The sequence below is a fragment of the Saccopteryx leptura genome, chromosome 1, assembly GCF_036850995.1.
Source record: "Saccopteryx leptura isolate mSacLep1 chromosome 1, mSacLep1_pri_phased_curated, whole genome shotgun sequence".
NCBI lineage: Eukaryota > Metazoa > Chordata > Mammalia > Chiroptera > Emballonuridae > Saccopteryx > Saccopteryx leptura.
In genome coordinates, this window is record NC_089503.1 from 7,395,084 (window position 1) to 7,416,333 (window position 21,250).

General features: G+C 49.2%; 2 protein-coding genes, 1 long non-coding RNA gene and 1 other non-coding gene across 10 annotated transcripts; 2 read left to right on the forward strand and 2 right to left on the reverse strand.

The window, feature by feature from the left end:
• Positions 1-4,344: 4,344 nt before the first annotated feature.
• Positions 4,345-4,505, reverse strand: LOC136389914 (small Cajal body-specific RNA 1). Its single transcript, XR_010748467.1, has one exon. It is a non-coding gene; the product is annotated as a small Cajal body-specific RNA 1 (non-coding RNA).
• Positions 4,506-6,080: 1,575 nt separating this feature from the next.
• On the reverse strand, positions 6,081-8,137 carry BANF1 (BAF nuclear assembly factor 1). Of its 2 annotated transcripts, none has more exons than XM_066358538.1 (3): positions 7,998-8,137; positions 6,839-6,977; positions 6,081-6,592 (listed from the first exon to the last, which is right to left on the reverse strand). In XM_066358538.1, exons 2-3 carry the CDS (start codon positions 6,959-6,961, stop codon positions 6,446-6,448), a joined length of 270 nt encoding a protein of 89 aa, XP_066214635.1. In that variant the 5' UTR covers positions 6,962-6,977; positions 7,998-8,137; the 3' UTR covers positions 6,081-6,445. The 2 variants fall into 2 exon arrangements, with proteins under 2 accessions (XP_066214635.1, XP_066214643.1); XM_066358546.1 differs by lacking the exon at positions 7,998-8,137 and adding an exon at positions 7,673-7,805.
• A 78-nt stretch (positions 8,138-8,215) lies between these two features.
• On the forward strand, positions 8,216-11,457 carry EIF1AD (eukaryotic translation initiation factor 1A domain containing). 6 transcript variants are annotated; one of them, XM_066358486.1, is made up of 7 exons: positions 8,216-8,354; positions 8,490-8,669; positions 9,723-9,817; positions 9,958-10,066; positions 10,162-10,270; positions 10,446-10,490; positions 11,015-11,457. In XM_066358486.1, the coding sequence occupies exons 3-7, from the start codon at positions 9,731-9,733 to the stop codon at positions 11,157-11,159; spliced, it is 495 nt and encodes a 164-aa protein (XP_066214583.1). In that variant the 5' UTR covers positions 8,216-8,354; positions 8,490-8,669; positions 9,723-9,730; the 3' UTR covers positions 11,160-11,457. The 6 variants fall into 6 exon arrangements, with proteins under 6 accessions (XP_066214583.1, XP_066214545.1, XP_066214573.1 ...); XM_066358448.1 differs by having other exon boundaries at positions 8,220-8,354; positions 8,490-8,584; positions 9,643-9,817; XM_066358476.1 differs by having other exon boundaries at positions 8,220-8,354; positions 8,490-8,584.
• A 4,128-nt stretch (positions 11,458-15,585) lies between these two features.
• On the forward strand, positions 15,586-20,288 carry LOC136387331 (uncharacterized). Its single transcript, XR_010748108.1, has 2 exons — positions 15,586-17,657; positions 18,065-20,288. It is a non-coding gene; the product is annotated as an uncharacterized lncRNA (long non-coding RNA).
• Positions 20,289-21,250: the final 962 nt, after the last annotated feature.

Below are 21,250 nucleotides of genomic sequence, written 5' to 3' on the forward strand. Positions count from 1 at the left end.
AATGTACTTTCTCATAATTTTCTTAACATCTTTTCTCTAGCTTACTTTAGTACAAGAATACAGTATATAATACATATAACATACAAATATGTGTTGATGGACTCTTTGTTACTGGAAAGGCTCGATAATGAGGTATTAGTTTGTGAGGGTCAAGGTTATAGGTGGATTTTTGACTGCGGGTGGTCGCCGGTGTCCCTAACCCTGTGTCGTTCAAGGGTCAACTATACTGTGATGAATGAGTAAGCACCTAGCGTTCTCCAGCACAGAGAGTGGTCACTGCCCAGCCCAGCTGTGAAAAACAATCTTGTGATTCCAAGGAACAGTCACAGGTTTGTTGTGGGTTCAGGTGTCTGCCTTAAAGGGACAGACCCAAGTTTGTGGGAGAGCTGGCTGGCTCAATCTTGGTTTGCTGGAGACCAAGCAGGAACCTGACCTGAGAGAAGCCAGGAGTGGAGTCAGAGGCCCAGGACAGCAACACAAGGGAGAGGGAGACATAACCCCGAAACTCCAGGAGCCTCCCTGAGCTCTCCTAGTTCTGCTTTCCTGTCGCTTTGAGTTCAGCCATGACCACACTTAACTCCAACAACTCCTTGGAAAATTAGCCAAGGCCCGGTCCCCAGCTCATTTGCCCCTACCCTACCTGTCACTCCTCTGTGCTGATGCCGAGTCCTTTGCACCCCAACCTAGAAATTACCAGAGGCCTTTCACTCAATGGTCTATTCTCATAAGCACTGCAAAGCAACCAACATCATCCTTGTTTTGCAGATGAAGAAAGTTCAGCAGAGAGGTCCAGACACTTGTCTAAACTCATAGCTCAAAGCAGTGTCTTGGTGAGAAGAGGGATGGCGGAGGGGAAGTTAACAATTACTGGGTTCTGGATATGTGCCAGGGACTCAACATGTGTTCTCTTGCCCTTACAACAGCTCTGAAGAGGCAACAAATATTTCCTCTTTTACAAGAAAGGGGGGGGTGAAAGGGAAAGGTCAGGGGCAGGGTGTAGGGTGGCACCCCTGTGCCAGCATCCCAGCGTGTGAGTACAGACTGCCGCACCAGGACCTGAGGTGGGTGCCCCGGGAGGGTTCCCCAGGACTGGTCTCACCTGGAGAAGAGCCCTTCGCCTGTACTCCATCCTGTCCGGACTCTTCTGGCTTCCAGGCAGCCTGAACCAGGCGTGAGCTCAGGGTTAGCCATCCCCACTGGCCACAGGGTAGCCTCCAGTTTTGCTGACCAGGTTGCCCATGGCACCTCTCTCTTCTCTGGTTGATGGGCGTCACTGACCAGCATGGGCCTTGGACATTCCCTTCACCCTGGGACCAGGCCACCCAGGGTCTCTATGCTGCTCCCCCCAAACCCTCTTCACTGAACTTTTTGACCTTTCTTCTCCCCCCGAGTTCTGCTCCCCTTTCCCTGTTGGATCGCATCCTGGAAATGAGACCTTATGGCAAGGAAAGCTGTGATCCAACAGTGATTCGAGCTCTCCTCTGTGGAGCAACTTTCCAAAGTGCGGGAGCTCTACATCCACTGGCTGGCTGGATCCTCACCATCCTGCACAGCTGACAGGAAACTGAGCGCACAGTGGCGAGGCACTTTGCTTCAGGTCACACAGCGAATACAGGACAGACCAGAACTGCGCCCAGCTGGCTCTCTCAGGTGACCACCAGTCAAGGTCAGGAGTAATAACAGAGAGAACCCTGGGTCCCTGCAGGGAGGGGGCAATGTGGACAGGGGTTGACAGTCATGAGCACATACAGCGAGCCTTTCATACTATCTGGGCTGCCACCGAGGCAGATGTCGCCAGCTTGGGTTGGTCCTGTAGCCTTCTGTTATTTCCTTTCTAAGGGCAGCAGGCCCCCTTCAGGACCCCAGAGTGCATAGTTTGGGTTCACCCCAAGCTCTGGACCAGATCTGAGTACTCATGGCTAGACAGGCTGAGGGGGACAAGCTCTGGCTGGGTGCAGTGGCAACAGGGGCAGGTAGGACATGACACCAAGTCAACGTTTGCTGACTCCCAGGCCCACCCAGGCCCCCTGCCAAGCATGCCCTGTTGGGCAGTGTGGGCTGACATTTAGATAACCTGATTTCTACCCATCCCCATCTAGGTCCGTTTCCTCCAACATCCGAAGCCTGGGGCCCCTCATCCTGCCAGCCGAGTTGGGGCTGGATCTGAGGCCACACTGACACAGTGTACATTCTGGAGGCCCTTTGTCTCCTGCTCCAGGAGTGGTGCAGGGAGCCATGTGGGATGCACTGAGGGGCAGATAAGAGGTTCGGGCATTTCCACCCCTCCCAGGTACCTCTGGAGCCCTGAGGAAGAGGTGAGAAGGCGGGCTCCAGCCCCCTCAGAGACAGCCTGTGGGTGAGGCGGGGAAGGGCCCATGACGAGGAAGCAGAAGCAGGGCTGGCAGGGGATCCCACACAGTTCTGCCAGACAGGCCCCAGAGCCAGAGCCATGGGCGGCAAAACCTGGCAACCAGTGTGGGCAGGCCCCCTGGGAGAGGTGTTGTGGAGGAGGAACCAGTCTCTATGACCACAGAATGCCAACCACAATCTGGTAGTGATACGGCTGTGGGGGAGTGGGGCGGGGGAGGGGGGTCCTGCCGAGCACACCAGGCCTAAGTGGCAGCATTACAGCACAAGGGTCAAGTAACCCTGGACCCATCCAGGGAAACATCAGAAATATAGTCTGTCCTAAAACCCCTGGGACAGCGCACATTACCACTTCAGTCTGGGCCTCAGACTGGCACCCTCCCAGGAAGTGGCCTGTAACACAAGCCAGGCCCTGCACTGGCCACCTGGTGCCCTTCCAAGGGGCCACTCACACTCCCCAGAGCCAGCCTTGCATTGAACCCTCACCCCTACTAATAATACCTGTCAGTTTCCAACTACTTGCATAATCCCTCTATCCAGTCTTTATTTCTGTTTCCCTTTCATTCTTCTATTCTGAGGTGTAGCTAACACCAAGTACACAGAACAGCTCTCTTTAACAGATTCGCCAATGCCTGTATCACCATCACACAGGTCAAGAAATGGAAACCATCGCTCACCCCCAGGCTGCGCCACTCCTCACACCCACCCTGGCCCCAGAGGCAATCACTGCGGACTTCTGCAATAAGCTTTTCTTTCTGGTTTTACCACCCATGCCAAAATCTCCAAGCAAAAATTTACTTAACTTTTAAGAATGGAATCACACCACTGGATGTTTCGTTTGCCTAATAGTGTTTAAGGTTCAACACAGTGAGCTTCTGTTCGCTGGTATTGACAGCCATTCATTTTTCCAATTGTGGGCTATTATAAACAAAGCTGCTGGGCTCAGGTTGGTGCTGCAACAGGCAAGTCCTGTCATAGCCCTGGGGGAGTAGAATTTTTGGGTCACAGGATGGGTCTTCCTTCAGTTTTACTAGAAAACACCCAACTGTTTTCCCGAAGTGCTCACCCCTACGTTCCCACCAACTGCCTATCAGGTCCGACTGCTCCACTCCCTCTTCAGCACATAGTATTATTGTTGACTATAAAACCCCTGCTAATCCAGTGACTGCAGAATGGCACGTCACTTGCATCTTTTTTTTTTACTTTATTTTACAGAGACACAGAGGGATAGATAGGGACAGACAGACAAGAACGGAGAGATGAGATGCAGCAGTCATTAGTTTTTCGTTGAGCATTGCGACACCTTAGTTGTTCATTGATTGCTTTCTCATATGTGCCTTGACCGCGGGCCTTCAGCAGACCGAGTAACCCCTTGCTTGAGCCAGCGACCTTGGGCTCAAGCTGGTGAGCCTTTGCTCAAACCAGATGAGCCCGCGCTCAAGCTGGTGATCTTGGGGTCTTGAACCTGGGTCCTCCACATCCCAGTTTGACGCTCTATCCACTGCGCCACCGCCTGGTCAGGCTCAGTTGCATTTCTGATTATGACTAGAATTAAACCCCTTATCACAGGGTTACTTATCACTTGGGTATCCCTCTCAGGACTGCCCTTCAAGCTTTTTACCATTTTCTATTGTCATTTGCAGTTTTGTGTGCGCTCTGGATAAAGCCTTGGTCGTTTATGTGTTGCAAACCTCTTTCCCCATTCTGTTTATGGTATCTTTCAATGAACAGTTTCTATTAGTGGAGCTGAATTTACCAACTCCTTTTTCTTTACTTTTCCCTACCCTGAGATCATGAAAATCTTCTATAATCCCAACTTTTGTAATTATCTGTCTCTCCTGACCAGACTGTAAGCCCTCTTGTGACAGACCAAAAGAACTTATCTTAGGGGCCTATGACTTCTTGCATGCAGTAAAATTCTATAGTTGAAATTAACCTAACAACATCTTTAAAGGAATGATAACATCCTTTTTCTTTATTTGTGCCACTGAGTTATAACTCAGAGTGTGTCTTTACACACTGGGCTTAAAAGACTCATGGCTTTTAATATTGCACTTCTTACACCCAGCTATCACAACACATCACAAACTTTTGACACAAGGCCAGGATACAGATAGCTTGGCTAGTATCAACTGCTATACCAGCCTTTCTTCTTTTTTAAAAAAAACACCCAACATTGATTTTGGAGAGAGGAGAGGGAAGCTTCAACTCATAGTTGCTTCTCTTATGTGCCTTGACCAGGCAAGCCTGTGGTTTCAAACGAGCAACCTAAGCATTCCAGGTCAACGCTTGATCCACTGCACCAGCACAGGTTGGGCCCATCCTTTCTTAACGTATTCTGCAAAATAATTGTTTTTGTCAATTAAATGGTAACTACAATATTTCTGCAAGTATTATTTTACCAGCCCAATGACACTGGAAAACATCTCATGACTACCTCCAGATCAACCACTGCCAGATGTTGACCATGGGACAACTGGCCTCATCATCCTGGAGCCCTACACCCATCCCCGGGCCCTTATACAAGCCATCCACATGGACCCCTCAGGGAGCTTGACTTCCTTTCCTGGTCAGCTCCTTTGTGCACAGCTCTTTTCTTCTTCTTTATACATATATACAAGCACACAGATTTTAGAGAGAGACAGAAACACCAATCTTTCTGTATGTTCCCTGACCAGGAATCAAACTGGCAACCTCCGCCCATTGCGACGATGCTCTAACCAACTGTGCTATCCAACCAGGGCTCAAGCTCTTTTCAATAAACTCTATATGCCTGAAATTCTACTGAGTTCAGTGCTTGCTTCTATGACATTGAGACTCAAGTACCTGACACTGAAGGTAACACTCTGAGGAAAATTCTGTAAGCGAGCAGTTCCTCTTGCTCTACTAAAGGCCTGAAGCCAAGCAGGGCTGGGCACTGCGTAGCTATTACTCCACTCAGCCATTACAACAAGGCTCATGTTCCACGTGGGAATACTGAGGCTGAGTGACATGACCAAGGAAAATAGGGTTTTCGGGTACATGTGCTTCCAAGTTGTTTTAAGGACCAATCTGGTACTTCCTACCAGTAAGTCTATGAACTATTACTTATAATGTAGTTTCTCTGAGCCCCTGGTTCCCTCAGCTATAAAAAACAAAACAATTACTTTTTTATTGTGGAGTAAAAAAAATGTTTGCAAAAATCTTAGCTGTGGGCCTGGCTCACTAAGTGTTCAACCAAGAAAAGGATCAAACTGCACTAGATAAAAGAATAACTCCATCACATCCACCCAGCTGTGACACTCATGCTCTTTCTGCCTCCCTCAGATATCAGGGCAAAGGGCGAGGCCTACCCACTTCTCCCAGAGACCAGGAGACATGACCATTAGCAGGTGAACTGTTACCCACATTGGGTCCCCTCTTTCTGGTACCTATGACTCCCACAGACTTTTCCACCAGGTGCTGCCTAGCCCAGCTGTTGACTCACTGACATCTGAAACACGAAAAGGCCATCTGGATCCCAGGAAGGGATCAACCCACACTCTGCCACGTTACTAAGGGATTGAGACACTCCAAGCACCTGTGCAAGGCTTGCGTGGCCAGGGTGGCTGTCCTCCAAAGTGAGGAGGAAGCTAGTTTCGATCCACAGTGATAAGGAGAGCGGCAGACATGATCAGCTCCTGGGGAAGAGGTGACTACCAGCCCACCTGCTTTCCAACCCACAAAGCTCAATCTTGAAGGCCACTGACTTTATTGGTTTAGAAAACTTTATGTGGACAGTGACTGTTTTGCCAAAAGAAAAGCCAAATGGCAAAAACAGACCAGAGGTGAAGATGAGGGTGAGGGAAATGGCTACGAATTCACTCTTATAAGCTGGTAATTATCGATCTGAAACTGGGAGGGGAAGAAGGGAGATGCATGCAAGAACAAGAATTCCAAAAAAGTTGAAATGGTGAGGGGAGAGAACTCCCCCAAAGACCCTGGAGGTGAGTAGACAGCAGTTGTTTCCTTCGTAGAGGACAAGGGAGGAGCCCCCACTCCACTGCACACTCTGGAGACTCAAGGCTGGGGTTAGGAACTGGGGGCTCCCCAGAGAACATCACAAGAAGGCGTCACACCACTCTCGGAGGCACCCGAAGCAGTCCCGGGACTGCTTGGCATTGGCGCCACATGTGTCCTTTAGCCATTCCCGGAAGAGGTCTTCGTCTTTCTTTAGCACCAGAAACTGGCCAAGGACCACGTAGGCCTATAAAACAGTAAAGGACAAACTGTTCAGTGCTCTGTGAGGCTAAAAACAAGAAGGCCACTTCTGCGACATTCAAAGCACACGGGCCTAGGAGGAAGAGCAGGCTCTGGCTCTCTCTTCCGATTATATACCACTGTCCCCCCACTACAGGTAAACTCCCTTTCCTAGCTCCCAAACTGCCAGGCAATAGCGTAGTGTAGTCTGCCACCCCCAGCCCTCCCAGCTCCACACAGCCTAACCCCACACCTTGTCAAAGCCCCTTTCCTCCAGCTTCTTGCCCAGGACGTCACCAATGCCTGCCAGGCTCCCCACGGGCTTTTCTCCCATGGGCTCTGCCACGAAGTCTCGATGCTTTTGGGAGGTTGTCATCTTGATCAGTTTCAATCTGAAAATCCCAACAAATTGTAGGTTAGGGCTGAAAACCCTAGAACTCCCAAAGGCCCACTGGCCCAAATCTTGTATCAAGTAAAAGTGAAATCAAGGCCCTGGCCGGTTGGCTCAGTGGTAGAGCGTCGGCCTGGCGTGCAGAAGTCCAGGGTTTGATTCCCGGCCAGGGCACACAGGAGAAGCACCCATCTGCTTCTCCACCCCTCCCCCTCTCCTTCCTCTCTGTCTCTCTCTTCCCCTCCCGCAGCGAGGCTCCATTGGAGCAAAGATGGCCCGGGCGCTGGGGATGGCTCCTTGGCCTCTGCCCCAAGGCGCTAGAATGGCTCTGGTCGCGACAGAGCGTCGCCCCCTGGTGGGCGTGCCGGGTGGATCCCGGTCGGGCGCATGCGGGAGTCTGTCTGACTGTCTCTCCCCGTTTCCAGCTTCAGAAAAATACAAAAAAAAAAAAAAAGTGAAACCAGCCATTATGGTGGCTCGCCCTCGTTTCACATATAAGAAAACTGAATCCGAAAAGTTTTCCCCACTACTCGAGAGAGAAACCTCTTCCATCCCCTGCGGGAAGTGGGTTTTAGTACTGCCTGCCCTATCAGGTGGCACACACAGGGCAGTGGGAAAATTCCCAGTCAGCACTCAGGGCTCGCCCTGAAGGTGTCACACTCTCTGTGACCTTGGCTGGGAAAAAAGGACACTAACCCTGCTTGGAACGGCCACCTGGCCTGAAAAGCAAACAAAGGGCCCCCCTGCCCCCCGAGCAGCACACGGACGCGGTCCGGGGCGCGCACACCTGCTCCCGCCCCGCCGGGTCCACGCCCGGGCTCCCGCCGTGCGCCACCAGCCCCGCCCCCAACGCGCGCCGCCCCGCCCCTTCCACGCGCCGCCAAGCCCACGCGCCGCGTCCGCCGCCAGGCCCACTCCGAACTTGCAGCCCCTGGCCGCCGCAGCGCTTGCGACTCTTCTCCTCCCCTCTTCCGGGCACACCGTTCGTCAGACCGGGTCCCACTCCGCAGCTCGCGCTTACCTGCAACTCCAGCTCCCCTAACGGCCCCTGTCGCCGCCCGGCTGCTCCCGCCGATACCTCAACCCACTAGAACCTTCTTCCACTTCCGCTTCCGGGTCGCCTCAAGAGCCGCCTAAAAAATTTAAATTTGGTACTTCTAGCTGCTAGAGCCATAGAGATGAGGCGCTCTGGATCTCCTCGGCGGCCTTAGCCGGCGCTCCTTTCCGGTCGATTTGCGGAAAGCCGGGTTCCCTTGTTTGGTCTCGCATCTCTGGCAGCATTTCCGGTCTCAGGGAGCGGAGGCCTCGGTGGAGGAAACTTCATTTCCCCGCTGCACAGCGTCCGGAACTCAAGGACCTGGCCTCGGTCGACTTGGAGGTGGGGAGAGTTAGAGGAACGGACCAGGAGGGACTCGGGGGGCCGGAGGCTTACTGCAGAGCGCCGGAAATACAGTGCTCGGAAGGGTCCGACTCAAGCAGGTTCGTGTCATTCTCTGCACTGTCGGACTGTTAGGAGTCGTACGGAAACCAGAGGCGCCGGAGACCAGCGTCCAAGCCAGCTCCACCGTTGTGGCCGCCGGTCTGTGCTTTCATTGGCTCAGCTGTGAAGTGAGTCGTGTAGCAGTCGCTCCCAGCGTCCAACCTGGAGCACGGGGTCGTTTAGGCAGCGCCGGTGGGAGAAAAGGGCCAGATAGTAAGTGTGGGTCTCGATCTTCCTGATCGTCTTTCCTCCGGGGTAGAGAAGGAAGGAAGGCAGAGAACGTCAACTAGAAGTAACACTTCGGAATTTCCTTTGGAAACAACCAGTCTTGGTGGTGGGGGTCCTTGTCATCTCAGAGAACACGAGTTAGCAATATCCCAGATGCCCAAGCCGTCCTAATGAACTCATTCTGGTGCGGACTGTTGTGGTGTTCTGCTAACTGGTCTCTGCCTGTAGTGTGTTGAGAGATTGAGCATCTGTGTTGTGTGGCTGTGCTACTCTGTCTTTCCTTCCTGAGCGACTGTCAGGACGATTTATTTAGTTTTCATGATTATGCCAATGTTTAGGATGACACGAGATATTTTTATGTACCACACACTCTGCTAAGTGCTTTGCTTACATCATTTAATCCTAATAATAATGTTTTGGGTTAGCTATTGTTTTTCTCAGAGGCCTGGAGAACAGTAAGAGTTGTCAACACAAGAGCATCCGAATCTGTAGAGAATTTTTGTAAGAGTTTCTTTGAGCCAAACTGACAACACATGACAGGGAATAAGATCTTAAATGCTCTGGAGAATTAACAAGTTTTGCAGTTTCTTTAAGGAAGCAACTAAAGATTTTATGAGGGTAGGAGGAAATAAGGCTGGGGTTTGATTACAGAATAGTTAAGAAGATTATATGCCCTACTGAGGTTGGTCATTCCTTTGAGGAGTATTACTTGACTACCCCAAAAAATATTTTACTAAAGAAGTTCTAGGCCCAGGACATAACTACCCTCCACGACCTGCCCAGTTAGCAGTTTATGATCAGATCACCCTGTGAGGTCACTTTCCATAGAACCCCTTTTTTCATCTACAAGAAAGAGTCAAGGTAGGATTTCAATCCAAGGAATTAGCTTTCAGAGCCCACATTCTTAATGAGTATACTGTGTCACTCACTAAAAGATCCCTCCCCATCTTTAAAACAGTCCTGGGTTCTAAGCCTGCCATCCAAGAAACTCCAGAGAAGGAGTTGACAGCCTCTGGGTCTCTCACTGCCTTGGGACAGGACCCAGGATGTCTCAGGCCACCAAGAGGAAGCATGTGGTGAAGGAGGTGCTGGGGGAGCACATGGTACCTTCAGGCCGGCAGCAGATTGTGAAGGTGAGTAGCATGGGGCACAAGCTCCAACCCCCATCCTTGCACTCCTGTTGGGCCCCTGGGGTGTGGGAAGGGTACATTGTAGTTCAGGGGGTCTTTGAGCTGGCTGATGAGGCCAACTGGTTCTTGGTCTCCTGAACCAGGTACTTAGGACCCCAGGGAACAATCTGCATGAAGTGGAGACAGCTCAGGGGCAATGCTTCCTGGTGAGCATGCCCTCCAAGTACCGTAAGAACATCTGGATTAAGAGAGGTGAGAGGCGGTCCTCTGGGAGATAGAACCATTTCCTGTGGCCTTGGCTTCTGCCACTGCAAGCTGGACAGCCTTTTCTCCTCTCTACCCTACAGGGGACTTTCTCATTGTTGACCCTATTGAAGAGGGAGAAAAGGTAAAGGCTGAGATCTCCTTTGTGCTCTGCAAACCCCATGTGCGTGCTCTGCAGAAGGATGGGCAGTGGTAGGTGCTCCCCTTGGTCATTGGCTGCCTGATTTCTGGGAGGATTGGCTTCTTAGCTGTGAAATTGAGGGAGGAAAAGAAAGATCTTAGCACCTCAGGCAGGAATAGCTGGAAACAGCTTTTGTGCTAAGAAGTTTCTCTGTTCTTTCTGATCCTGGCTCTTCTCTTGATACAGGCCTGAGGCCTTCTCTGAAGTGGCTGAGAAATACAACAGGAACAGGTGAGGATCAAGCCATAGGGTAGGCCAGACAGAAAATAAGGCTTTAGTGCCTTGAGGGGGAAATTGAGCCTTTCTTTCTCCCTGGTGAGAGCGCCTAAATATATGGTTATATGTATGGCTTGAAAGTTAGATGCTATGGGTTAAAATCCTGGCTTTGCCACTTGTATTTGGGACCATTAAGGAGGTTACTTAATCTTTTAAGCCAGGATTTCCTCATCTATAAAATGGGAGCTTTGTGAAGATTAAAGGAGCTAACACTTACAAAATTGCAACATGGGTCCATTGCATGTTGGTAATAGAATCAGTATTATTAAAACCAGTGGCTCTGGTAAACTTTTGAGGTATATGTGGGTGGGTAGTCTTTAGCCTGCTTCCCTTAGCCAAATTTTCCTGCTGTTCCTCTGACTCTATCCCTGAGTCTCTGAGCCCTGACTACTTGGCCATAGGGTTTATGGAGCTTCTTGATTGCATATCTGGCTTTCCCAGAAGACATTGGGCTAAGTCTCTTCTTTTCCCCCATGAAGACAGACGCAGCCAGAACTCCCAGCTGAACCACAGTCATCGGGGGAAGAGTCCAACTCTGAAGATGATTCTGGCCTTTTTGTGAACACCAACCGGAGACAGTATCATGAGAGTGAGGAGGAGAGTGAAGAGGAGGAGGCATCCTGAGACCCCAGGACCCACTTCTCTTGTTCAGAGACTAGTGCTTGGCTCCTCTGAGCTTAGACATCCCCAGGGTGCTCTGCAGATCTTCCCCCCTGGATGGGAGCAAGGCAGGACCCCTCTCTGAACTTACTTTCTGACCTAGGAGAATTAAACCCCTGGTGGGTGGTGACTTGTTCCGGTGTCTGAGTAACTCTGGAGGGAGGAGGGACTAATTGAAGTTAAAAATTGCCCCTTGGTGGAGGCCTCATGGGTGGATGGGTTGAATGGAAAGGAAATACAGAATGGCTGGAGTTTTTCCTAGGCTCTCTCTCTCTCATTGGGCACTTAGTAAGTAGCAGGCCCTATGCTGTCCCTCCTTGCATGTATTTTATAGCTGGGAAAGTCCCACTTTATTGTCTGTTCACAATCGGTACTGGTTCAGGATCACAGCCATAGGACCTAGTGCCCAGTTGCCTCTTAAGAAACAGGGCACTGGTCAGTGGCTCAGTGGGTAGAGTGTCGGCCTGGTGTATGGATGTCCCGGGGTCACTTCCTGGTCAGGAAACACAAGAAGTGGCTATCTGCTTCTCTCCCCCTTCTCCCTCTTTCCTTCATACAACCAGTGGCTCAATTGGTTCCAGCATCAGCCCTGGGCACTAAAGATAGTTTGGTTGGTCGGAGCGTGTTAGCCTCAGGCACTAAAAAGAGCGCTGTTGATTTGTGCATTGGCCCCAGACAGGGTTGCTGGTTGGATCCCGGTTGGGGTGCATGGAGGAGTCTGTCTCTCCATCTCCCAGTCCTCTCACTTAAAAAAGAAAGAAACACACTCTCAGGGTGAAATTCATGGTGCCTCCCAAGCTGCTTTCCCTGACCATCACCCCATGTATTTTTTTACCTTTGGCTATACACGCTTATCTCTGTCATTGACCTTCTAGTCACTGCTCAGACATTGGAGAGTTTCTCTCCTGATTGAGAGCCTTTTCCTTCTACTTAGTCATTCTTTTCTGCATCCCATGGATAAGCATATTCAGCACTTTTGCCCTTTAGTTCCTGGATATCCTCAGTGCTCTTGTCATCTATTCCAGACCTGTTACCTACATCCCTACTCCTTGGACCCCTGACATCCAGAGAAATTGCAGCACCTTTTGAAATCAAATATGTATACCGTCACCATCTCCTGGGTTTCTCACTTGCTCAACTATCCCCTCAGCAAAAATTCTTTTATCTTCATCCTCCAGCCCCACCATATTCTCACCATTACTCTCCTGTCTTCACTTTGCTGTGCAATATGGATTCTATGGCCCACACCTTCCACTCATTGTCTTCCTTCATTGTATTCATTACAAAACCCTAACCCCAGCCAACCCAACGATTCTTCTCTGTGCCTGTAGCTGTTAGAGGAAATCATCAGCAGAGCTTACTAGTTTTACCTTAAATTCATAATTATAAACCTGAAATGGCCCCTCAGCACTGCCTAGCAGACTTAACGCTGGGGTGTATTTCAAAGCTGCTAACCTGCTTGCTCTGTTCCCTGTTCCCTGCTGTTTACCACACTTATACTTCACTAAGAAATAGTGGCCATGGGGGAGAACTCTCACCCCCCTGGTATCAACCCTAAAGATGTGCTCATGAATCTTTCTGTCTTCCCATTGTAATCCAATGGGACTTCAACCTTTCCTCATTTATCTGCTCCTCACTTTCTAAGTTTGCTTAATGTGTGTGTGTGTCTGTATTTAATATGTATTTTCTTAGTGAGAGACGGAGATAGAGACAGAAAGGCAGAAAGATGAGAAGCCTCAACTTGTAGCTGTGTAACTTAAATTGTTCATTGAGGCCCTGGCCGGTTGGCTCAGTGGTAGAGCGTCGGCCTGGCGTACAGGAGTCCTGGGTTCGATTCCTGGCCAGGGCACACAGGAGAAGCACGCCCATCTGCTTCTCCACCCCTCCCCCTCTCCTTCCTCTCTGTCTCTCTCTCTTCCCCTCCCACAGCCAAGGCTCCATTGGAGCAAACTTGCCCGGGCGCTGAGGATGGCTCTGTGGCCTCTGCCTCAGGCGCTAGAATGGCTCTGATTGCGGCAGAGCGATGCCCCAGATGGGCAGAGCATCGCCCCCTGGTGGGCATGCTGGGTGGATCCCAGTCGGGCACATACAGGAGTCTGTCTGCCTCCTGGTTTCCAACTTAAGAAAAATACAAAAGAAAGAAAAAAAAAATTGTTCATTGATTGCTTCTCATATGTGCCTTGATGGCGGGGGCGGCCCAAGCTGAGCCAGTGACCTTGGGCTTTAAGCCAGAGACCTTTGGGCTAAAGCTGGCAACCCCATGCTCAAGCTGATGACCTCAGTGTTTCGAACCTGGAACATCAGCATCCCAGATCAGTGCTCTATCCACTGTACTACCACTGGTCAGGCTGCTTAGTATAGTTTTAAATCTATGCATATATGTATACATTTTGTGTGTATATACATACATTTAAAAGTGTATATATATGGGCCTGACCTGTGGTGGCGCAGTGGATAAAGCCTCAACCTGGAAATGCTGAGGTCTCCGGTTCGAAACCCTGGGCTTGCCTGGTCAAAGCACATATGGGAGTTGATGCTTCCAGCTCCTCCCCCCTTCTCTCTCTTTGTCTCTCTCTCCTCTCTCTCCCTCTCTCTCTCTCTCTCTCTCCTCTCTAAAAATGAATAAATAAAATAAAAAAATTTTTTAAAAAGTGTATATATATGAACACAAAAAATAAACTTCCGATAAGGTAGAGATATATATGTGTGTATATGTATTAACTCATTTGAAGTTTGTTCTTTTCCTAAAGGGATGACCACTGGTCCCTGTACAATTTAGATGATAGGTTATTCTTTCTTCACTGATTTAAAATTCCTGACTGTATATCTTACATGTATACATGTATCTCTTTCGAATTTCTCTTTTGTTCTGTTGGCCTGTGTGCACGTAATCACATTTTTTTAATTGATTGGTTTTGGAGAGACAGAGGAAGAGGGGGAGAGAGAGAGAGAGAATGAGAATCATTCATTTGCTCCACTTCGTTGTGCATTCGTTGGTTGCTTCTTATATCAGTGCCCTGACTGGGGATGAAACCTGCAACCTTGGTGTTTCAGGATGATGCTCTAATGCAGGGGTCGGGAACCTTTTTGGCTGAGAGAGCCATGAACGCCACATATTTTAAAATGTAATTCCGTGAGAGCCATACAACGACCCGTGTACATTATGCATTATCCAATAAAAATTTGGTGTTGTCCTGGAGGACAGCTGTGATTGGCTCCAGCCACCCGCAACCATGAACATGAGTGGTAGGAAATGAATAGATTGTAATACATGAGAATATTTTTTTGGAGAATATTTTATATTTTTAACACTTTTTTTTATTAAAGATTTGTCTGCGAGCCAGATGCAGCCATCAAAAGAGTCGCATCTAGCTTGAGAGCCATAGGTTCCTGACCCCGGCTCTAATGACAGAGCTAAGCAGCCTGGGTCCATAACCATGTTTTATTTTAAATTTATTGACTTTAGAGAGATAGGAACAATGATTTGTTGCTCCACATTTTTATATATTTACTGGTTGTCTCTTATATGTGCCCTCACTGGGGATCGAACCTGCAACCAGGGCCAGTTTCACTTTTTTGTTTGTTTGTTTTTTTTACAGGAACAGAGAGAGAGTCAGATAGAGGGATAAATAGAGACAGACAGGAACGGAGAGATGAGAAGCATCAATCATCAGTTTTTCTTTCTTTTTTTTTTTTTTTTGTATTATTCCGAAGCTGGAAACGGGGAGAGACAGACAGACTCCTGCATGCGCCCAACCGGGAGCTACCCGGCACGCCCACCAGGGGCGATGCTCTGCCCACCAGGGGGTGAGGCTCTGCCCCTCCAGGGCGTCGCTCCGTTGGGACCAGAGCCACTCTAGTGCCTGGGGCAGAGGCCAAGGAGCCATCCCCAGTGCCCGGGCCATCTTTGCTCCAATGGAGCCTCGCTGCGGGAGGGGAAGAGAGAGACAGAGAGGAAGGAGAGAGGGAGGAGTGGAGAAGCAGATGCGCGCCTCTCCTGTGTGCCCTGGCCGGGTATTGAACCCGGGACCTCTGCACACCAGGCCGACGCTCTACCAGTGAGCCAACCGGCCAGGGCCTATCATCAGTTTTTCATTGCGACACCGTAGTTGTTCATTGATTGCCTTCTCATATGTGCCTTGACCACGGGCCCTCAGTGGACTGAGTAACCTCCCACTCGAGCCAGTGACCTTGGGTTTATGCTAGTGAGCTTTTTTTTTGCTCAAGCCAGATGAGCCTGCGCTCAAGCTGGCAACCCCGGGGTCTCGAACCTGGGTCCTTCCGCATCCCTGTCCAACGCTCTATCCACTGCACCACCACCTGGTCAGGCTGACTTTTTGTTTTTTTCTTTTTTTTTTAATTTTTATTTTATTTATTCATTTGAGAGAGGAGAGAGAGATGGGGGGGAGGAGCTGGAAGCATCAACTCCCATATGTGCCTTGACCAGGCAAGCCCAGGGTTTCGAACGAGCGACCTCAGCATTTCCAGGTCGACGCTTTATCCACTGCGCCACCACAGGTCAGGCCTCACTTTTTGTTTTAATGATCTGATCTTCCTGTCCCATTTTGATAAAAGAATTATACTAGCTTGTGGAATAGTTTAGAAACATTTCATCTTTTTCTTTGGTCTTGAATTCTAGAAAAGGAAATTTGTTTCTTCAACATTTGGTAAAATTTATAGAAACATCTATCTGCTGATGCCTTTTTTTAGGGGTGGATCTTTGCCTTTTAAATTTTTTCTGTGGCATTTTATCTACTCAAGTTTTCTATCCTTGAGCCAATTTTGTTAACTTCTATGTATATTTCATGTATATGTAAGGTTTGGTGGGGGGAAGTCACCTACAGTAATTTGTGTTTGGGACTTTCTTATAAGTGACAAAATCTCATTTGAATTAGCAGAAGCAGACGAGCTCATGGGCCTCAGGTCTAAACAGGGCTTTAGGCAGAGCTGCCCCAGGGCCAGCATGATTCCGCCAGGCTCTCATTTGTTCCCCAGATCTGTCTGCTCCCCTCGGTTGAGTGATCCCTTCTCCCTAATTGTTTTCTGTAGGAAACTCCTGTTTCCGCTGAGTCCTTACCTTACACAGAGTTCCTTCATCAGGATTCATGTATTTCAGGGAAGACCAGTTGGTCTTGTTCAGTCGCCTGCCTTCCCCTGAGCAATCCCTGTGGCTGAGCAGGGGGCTCCGGGTTGGGGGAGGCAGTATGCGCTGCACCTGGTCCGTCTGACGTGTGTTCCCACGGAATAGAGATTCTCACACCAGAGAAAGGCAAGGAGTGAGAGGAAATCAACCAGCAAGCATCTGTCCTGGTTGCTGTGTGGTTTTTTTTTTTTCTTTGATTATCTTTGCCAACATGGTGTCTGCTTTATTGGCTCTTTCCTGTTTCTTTGGGTTTATTTTCTCATTTCCAGCTTTTGGTTGAATGTTTTGTTAATTAATTTCAATTGTATTTTTAATCTATTTAGGGCTATACCTTTCCCTCTAAGTACGCCTTTGACTGTTGCCCCCCTTTGTGGGTTTTTTGGCATTGTGTTCATAAGCTGGGCATTAAGTTTTCCTCCAGCTCTCAGCTATTCTGCCACTTACCCCAGTAGACTCTCCTCCCCACCAAAAAAACCCAAACCTTTTTATCTCCACCTCTCCATCTCTTATCGGCTACTTAGCTCCAGGGGAGTGTAACTCAGAATCCTCATTGTAGGGAAAACAGCTGTGTCAGGCTTGCTTGTTTGCACTTTGCATGATTAGTGTGTGAGCACGTGGCAGAGCCACCCATGTATAGCCTATGTAAGGCTATGGGTGCTTGCCTTCAGGGCGCATCGCTTGCCCACCACGGCGAGGGGTCGTTTTCTGTCCTTTCTGCTGTAGTGAGAAGCAGGTTTCCCCTGCCCGTTTGCTTGCCCGCCATTGCGAGAATCTACTAAACTTGAATGGCCCAAGCGGCCCCACAGTTCCTCTACTGTCTGCTCGAGTCCAATGTGAACCTGCCTGGCCTCGGTCACTGGCATTACACTGACGGGAATAGAGTCCCTGTATTCTGCATGTTTCTCCCCTTTGTCATTTTCTTAAGCTGCTTCCCAACTTAGTGGTGGAATCCAGCCATTGAATTGATCTCCCAGAATCAGCTCAGGGCTCCAAGAGCCCTTTCTCCCTCCCCAGTGCTGTGGACACTACTGGCGATTGGTTGCCTGATAGTACCAGCCCCTACTGCAGTCAGGCTGGAGGTTTGTGGCCCTTCAGACTCTGTGCCTCTGTCCCTTTAGGACCAGCCTTTTCAGCCAAGGGTGTCCTCACGCAGCCCAGCTTTTTTTTAAATTGATTTGAGGGAGAAAGAGAGACATGAACACCTATGTGCTCCTGTATGTGCCTTCACTGGGGATTGAACTGGCAACTTCTGTTTCCGAGCCATCCGGCCAGGGCCCAGCTCGCTTTCTTCCCTTGTCATCCAGCCACCCCTAAACAAGGTGGGCCCCCACCGCCTGACCAGGCGGTGGCGCAGTGGATAGAGCGCCAGACTGGGATGCAGAGGACCCGGGTTCGAGACTCCGAGGTCGCCAGCTTGAGTGCGGGCTCATCTGGTTTGAGGAAAAGCACACCAGCTTGAACCCAAGGGCGCTGGCTCCAGCAAGGGGTTACTCGGTCTGCTGAAGGCCTGCGGTCAAGGCATGTATGAGAGAGCAATCAATGAACAACTAAGGTGTTGCAATGCGCAATGAAAAACTAATGATTGATGCTTCTCATCTCTCTCCATTCCTGTCTGTCCCTGTCTATCACTCTCTCTCTGTCTCTGTAAAATAAATAAATAAATAAATAAATAAATAAATAAATAAAATAAAATAAAATAAAATAAAATAAAAATAAAAAAAACAAGGTGGGCCCCAGGAGGTTTACAGCTGTGAGTTTGCAAAACAGAGTTTATTCTTGTGGAACTATTTCTTTTCATTTTATTGATTGTAGAGAGAGGAAGGGGAGACAGAAACATCGATCTGTTTCTGTATGTGCTCTGAGGGGATCAACCCGGCACCCTCTGTGTGTCAAGGTAACACTAGCCTGACCAGGTAGTGGCGTCAGACTGGGCCGCAGAGGACCCAGGTTTGAAACCCCAAGATCGCTGGCTTGAGTGCAGGGATCACTGGCTTGAGTGTGGGATTATAGTCATGACCCCAAGGTCGCTGGCTTGAGCAAGGGGTCACTCACTCTGCTGTAGCCCCCACTCCCCGTCAAGGCAAGCAATCAATAAACAACTAAGGTGCTGCAATGAAGAACTGATGCTTCTCATCTCTCCCTTCCTGTCTGTCCCTATCTGTGTCACCAAAAAAAAAAAAAAAGCCTGACCAGGCAGTGGCGCAGTGGATAGAGCGTCGGACTGGGATACTCAAGGACCCAGGTTCAAGACCCCGAGGTCTCCAGCTTGAGCGCGGGCTCATCTGGTTTGAGCAAAAGCTCACCAGCTTGGACCCAAGGTCACTGGCTCAAGCAAGGGGTTACTCAGTCTGCTGAAGGCCCGTGGTCAAGGCACATATGAGAAAGCAATCAATGAACAACTAAGGTGTCACAATGTGTAATGAAAAACTGATTGATGCTTCTTATCTCTCCGTTCCTGTCTGCCTGTCCCTGTCTATCCCTCTCTCTGACTCTCTGTCTCTAAAAAAAAGAAAGAAAGAAAGAAACCAACTGAGCTATCTGGCCAAGGCATAGTCTTATATTATTATTAATTGTATTATTTTTTATACAAATAACTGCAAACCCATCTTTGCCCCACCTCGTATATGTGCCAAGGAGCACACCTAGCAATCTGAGTTAGCCACGTGGTTTTTCTCCTTGAATCTGTAAATGGGGTGAGATACCTTGACAGTTTCTCACTTGACCCATCCTTGCGTTCCTGGGATAAGAGAGTCATGATATATGTGGGGAAAACTGTATTAAGCTTGCTGGGTTCCTGGCTGCAAGCACTTTGCATGATTGCTGCATGAGCACGTAGCAGAAAGCCACGTGTGTGTCTATGAAAAGCTCTGGATGCTTTCTCTTGGTGGTGATTCTCCCAGATGGCTCTCCTGCCCCCATGAGTTGCAGCTCCGTGATTCCCTCAGCCGCCGCCGTGAGGGGCAGTGTTCCTGATCCCGTGCCCTCTGCTGTGAAAAGCGGTTTCCCTCTGCTTATTTGCTCACCTGTCCCTGCGAGCCTCCAATAAACGGGGACAGCCTGCCACTTTCCAGCTCTGCAGTTCCTCTGCCGTCTTCCCGAGTCCAATGTGAATCTGCCTGGCCTCAGCCACATGCATTACAGTATATTTTTCAGTATATTCCTGGATTTGTGATAGAATCAATCGGCATCCGAAAGACCAGTGTAACAGGCTTTATCGGAAAGAAACCTGCCAGGCTGTCTCATAGGGAGAGCAGCCCCTGGTTCTCTAACAGGTCAGGTTAAATAGGGGATTTGAGGGTGGGGGCTGGTGGTCATTAAGGAAAAATGTAGCTTTCAGTGACCTACGGAAGATTAACTGTAAATAAGCTAGGGGACCTTCCATACCCAGCTTAGTCACTCGGATGCCCAGGGGGTAGTGACCTGGAACATCCAGTTTGTCAGTGTCCCTTTGTCCTCTTAAGGGAGGAGGGGGTCATGGCCCCCACCTGCAACCCTTATCAGTTTGGTTTTCTGATAGTGGGGGGATTTTGGCATCCGGGTTCCTGCGTGAGATGGCTTGAGCTTTTCCTTTCCTGTACTGTCCTTGTCTGGTTTTTATATCAAGGTTATGCCAACCTAAAGTGACTTGGAGAGCCTGACCAGGTGGTTGCACAGTGGATAGAGCGTCGGACTGGGATGTAGAGGACCCAGGTTCGAGACCCCGAGGTTGCCAGCCTAAGCGCAGGCTCATCTGGTTTGAGCAAAAGCTCACCAGCGTGGACCCGAGGTCGCTGGCTTGAGCAAGGGGTTACTCGGTCTGCTGTGGCCCCACGGTCAAGGCACATAAGAGAAAGCAGTTAATGAACAACTAAGGTGTCCCAACGAAAAACTGATGATTGACGCTTCTCATCTCTCTCCGTTTCTGTCTGTCCCTGCCTATCCCTCTCTCTGACTCTCTCTCTGCCCCTGTAGTGACTTGGAGAGAGTTCTCTATCCTTTATTTTCCTTACAAGTGTTTAATGCTGGCGGCCGAGGCCAGGCAGGTCCACACTGGATTCGGGCAGACGGTAGAGACACTGCAGAGCCAGAAAGCGTTGGGCCATTCTTTTTAATAGTCTCACAATGGCAGACAAGCACCCAGGCAGGGAAACCGCTTCTCCGGCAAACAAGCAGCAAAATGGACCCTGACAGTGGCTGTCAGGCAGGCAGGCAATCCACATTCCCCAATCTCCTGAGCACAAGCACCCATAGCCTCACATAGGCCACACACGTGGCGCAGCCACTTGCTCACACACCAATCAGGCAAAGTGCTTGCAGCCAGTAAACCAGCAAGCAAGCCTAACACAGCTGCCCCACAAAGTGTGTAAGATTTGAATTTTCATTTCTAAAATGCTTGGTAAAACCAAATGTGCCTGGAATTTTGGGGATTGTGGGTAGATATTTAATTCGAGATTTAAACCTGAGTAATAGATTGCTCAGGTTTCTGTTCTTGAATCAGTTATATTTTCAAGGAAAAAAACATTTTCATATTTCCTCATTGTATCTATGGTTTCAGTTATTGACAAAATTGTAGATGTCCTTATTACAAAAACCTAGACTGTACCCAAAGTTATGTCCCCTTATTTATATTTAATGTTCATTTGTGATTCCTCTCTTTTTATTCTGTCAAGTCTTGGTAGAAGTTTATGAGCCTCTTTCAAATAGCAGTGCTTTGCCTGACCTACGGTGGCGCAGCGGGTAAAAGCGTTGACCTGGAACTCTGAGGTCACTGGTTCGAAATCCTGGGCTTCCCTTGTCAAGGCACATATGGGAGTTGATGCTTTCTGCTCCTCCTTCCCTTCTCTCTCTGTCTGTCTCTCTCTCCTCTCTCTAAAATAAATAAATAAAATCTTTTAAAAATAGATAAATTAAAAAAACAAAACTCCAAATAGAG

What these genes read in the sequence shown, in the direction of transcription:
- EIF1AD (XM_066358486.1), top strand. Translation starts at nt 9,731, where the DNA reads ATGTCTCAGGCCACCAAGAGGAAGCATGTGGTGAAGGAGGTGCTGGGG. An exon ending in GCCGGCAGCAGATTGTGAAG is followed by an intron (nt 9,818 to 9,957) that starts GTGAGTAGCATG and finishes CTCCTGAACCAG; the next exon opens with GTACTTAGGACCCCAGGGAA. An exon ending in GAACATCTGGATTAAGAGAG is followed by an intron (nt 10,067 to 10,161) that starts GTGAGAGGCGGT and finishes TCTACCCTACAG; the next exon opens with GGGACTTTCTCATTGTTGAC.
- BANF1 (XM_066358538.1), bottom strand. Translation starts at nt 6,961, where the DNA reads ATGACAACCTCCCAAAAGCATCGAGACTTCGTGGCAGAGCCCATGGGA. An exon ending in AGGAAAGGGGCTTTGACAAG is followed by an intron (nt 6,593 to 6,838) that starts GTGTGGGGTTAG and finishes ACTGTTTTATAG; the next exon opens with GCCTACGTGGTCCTTGGCCA.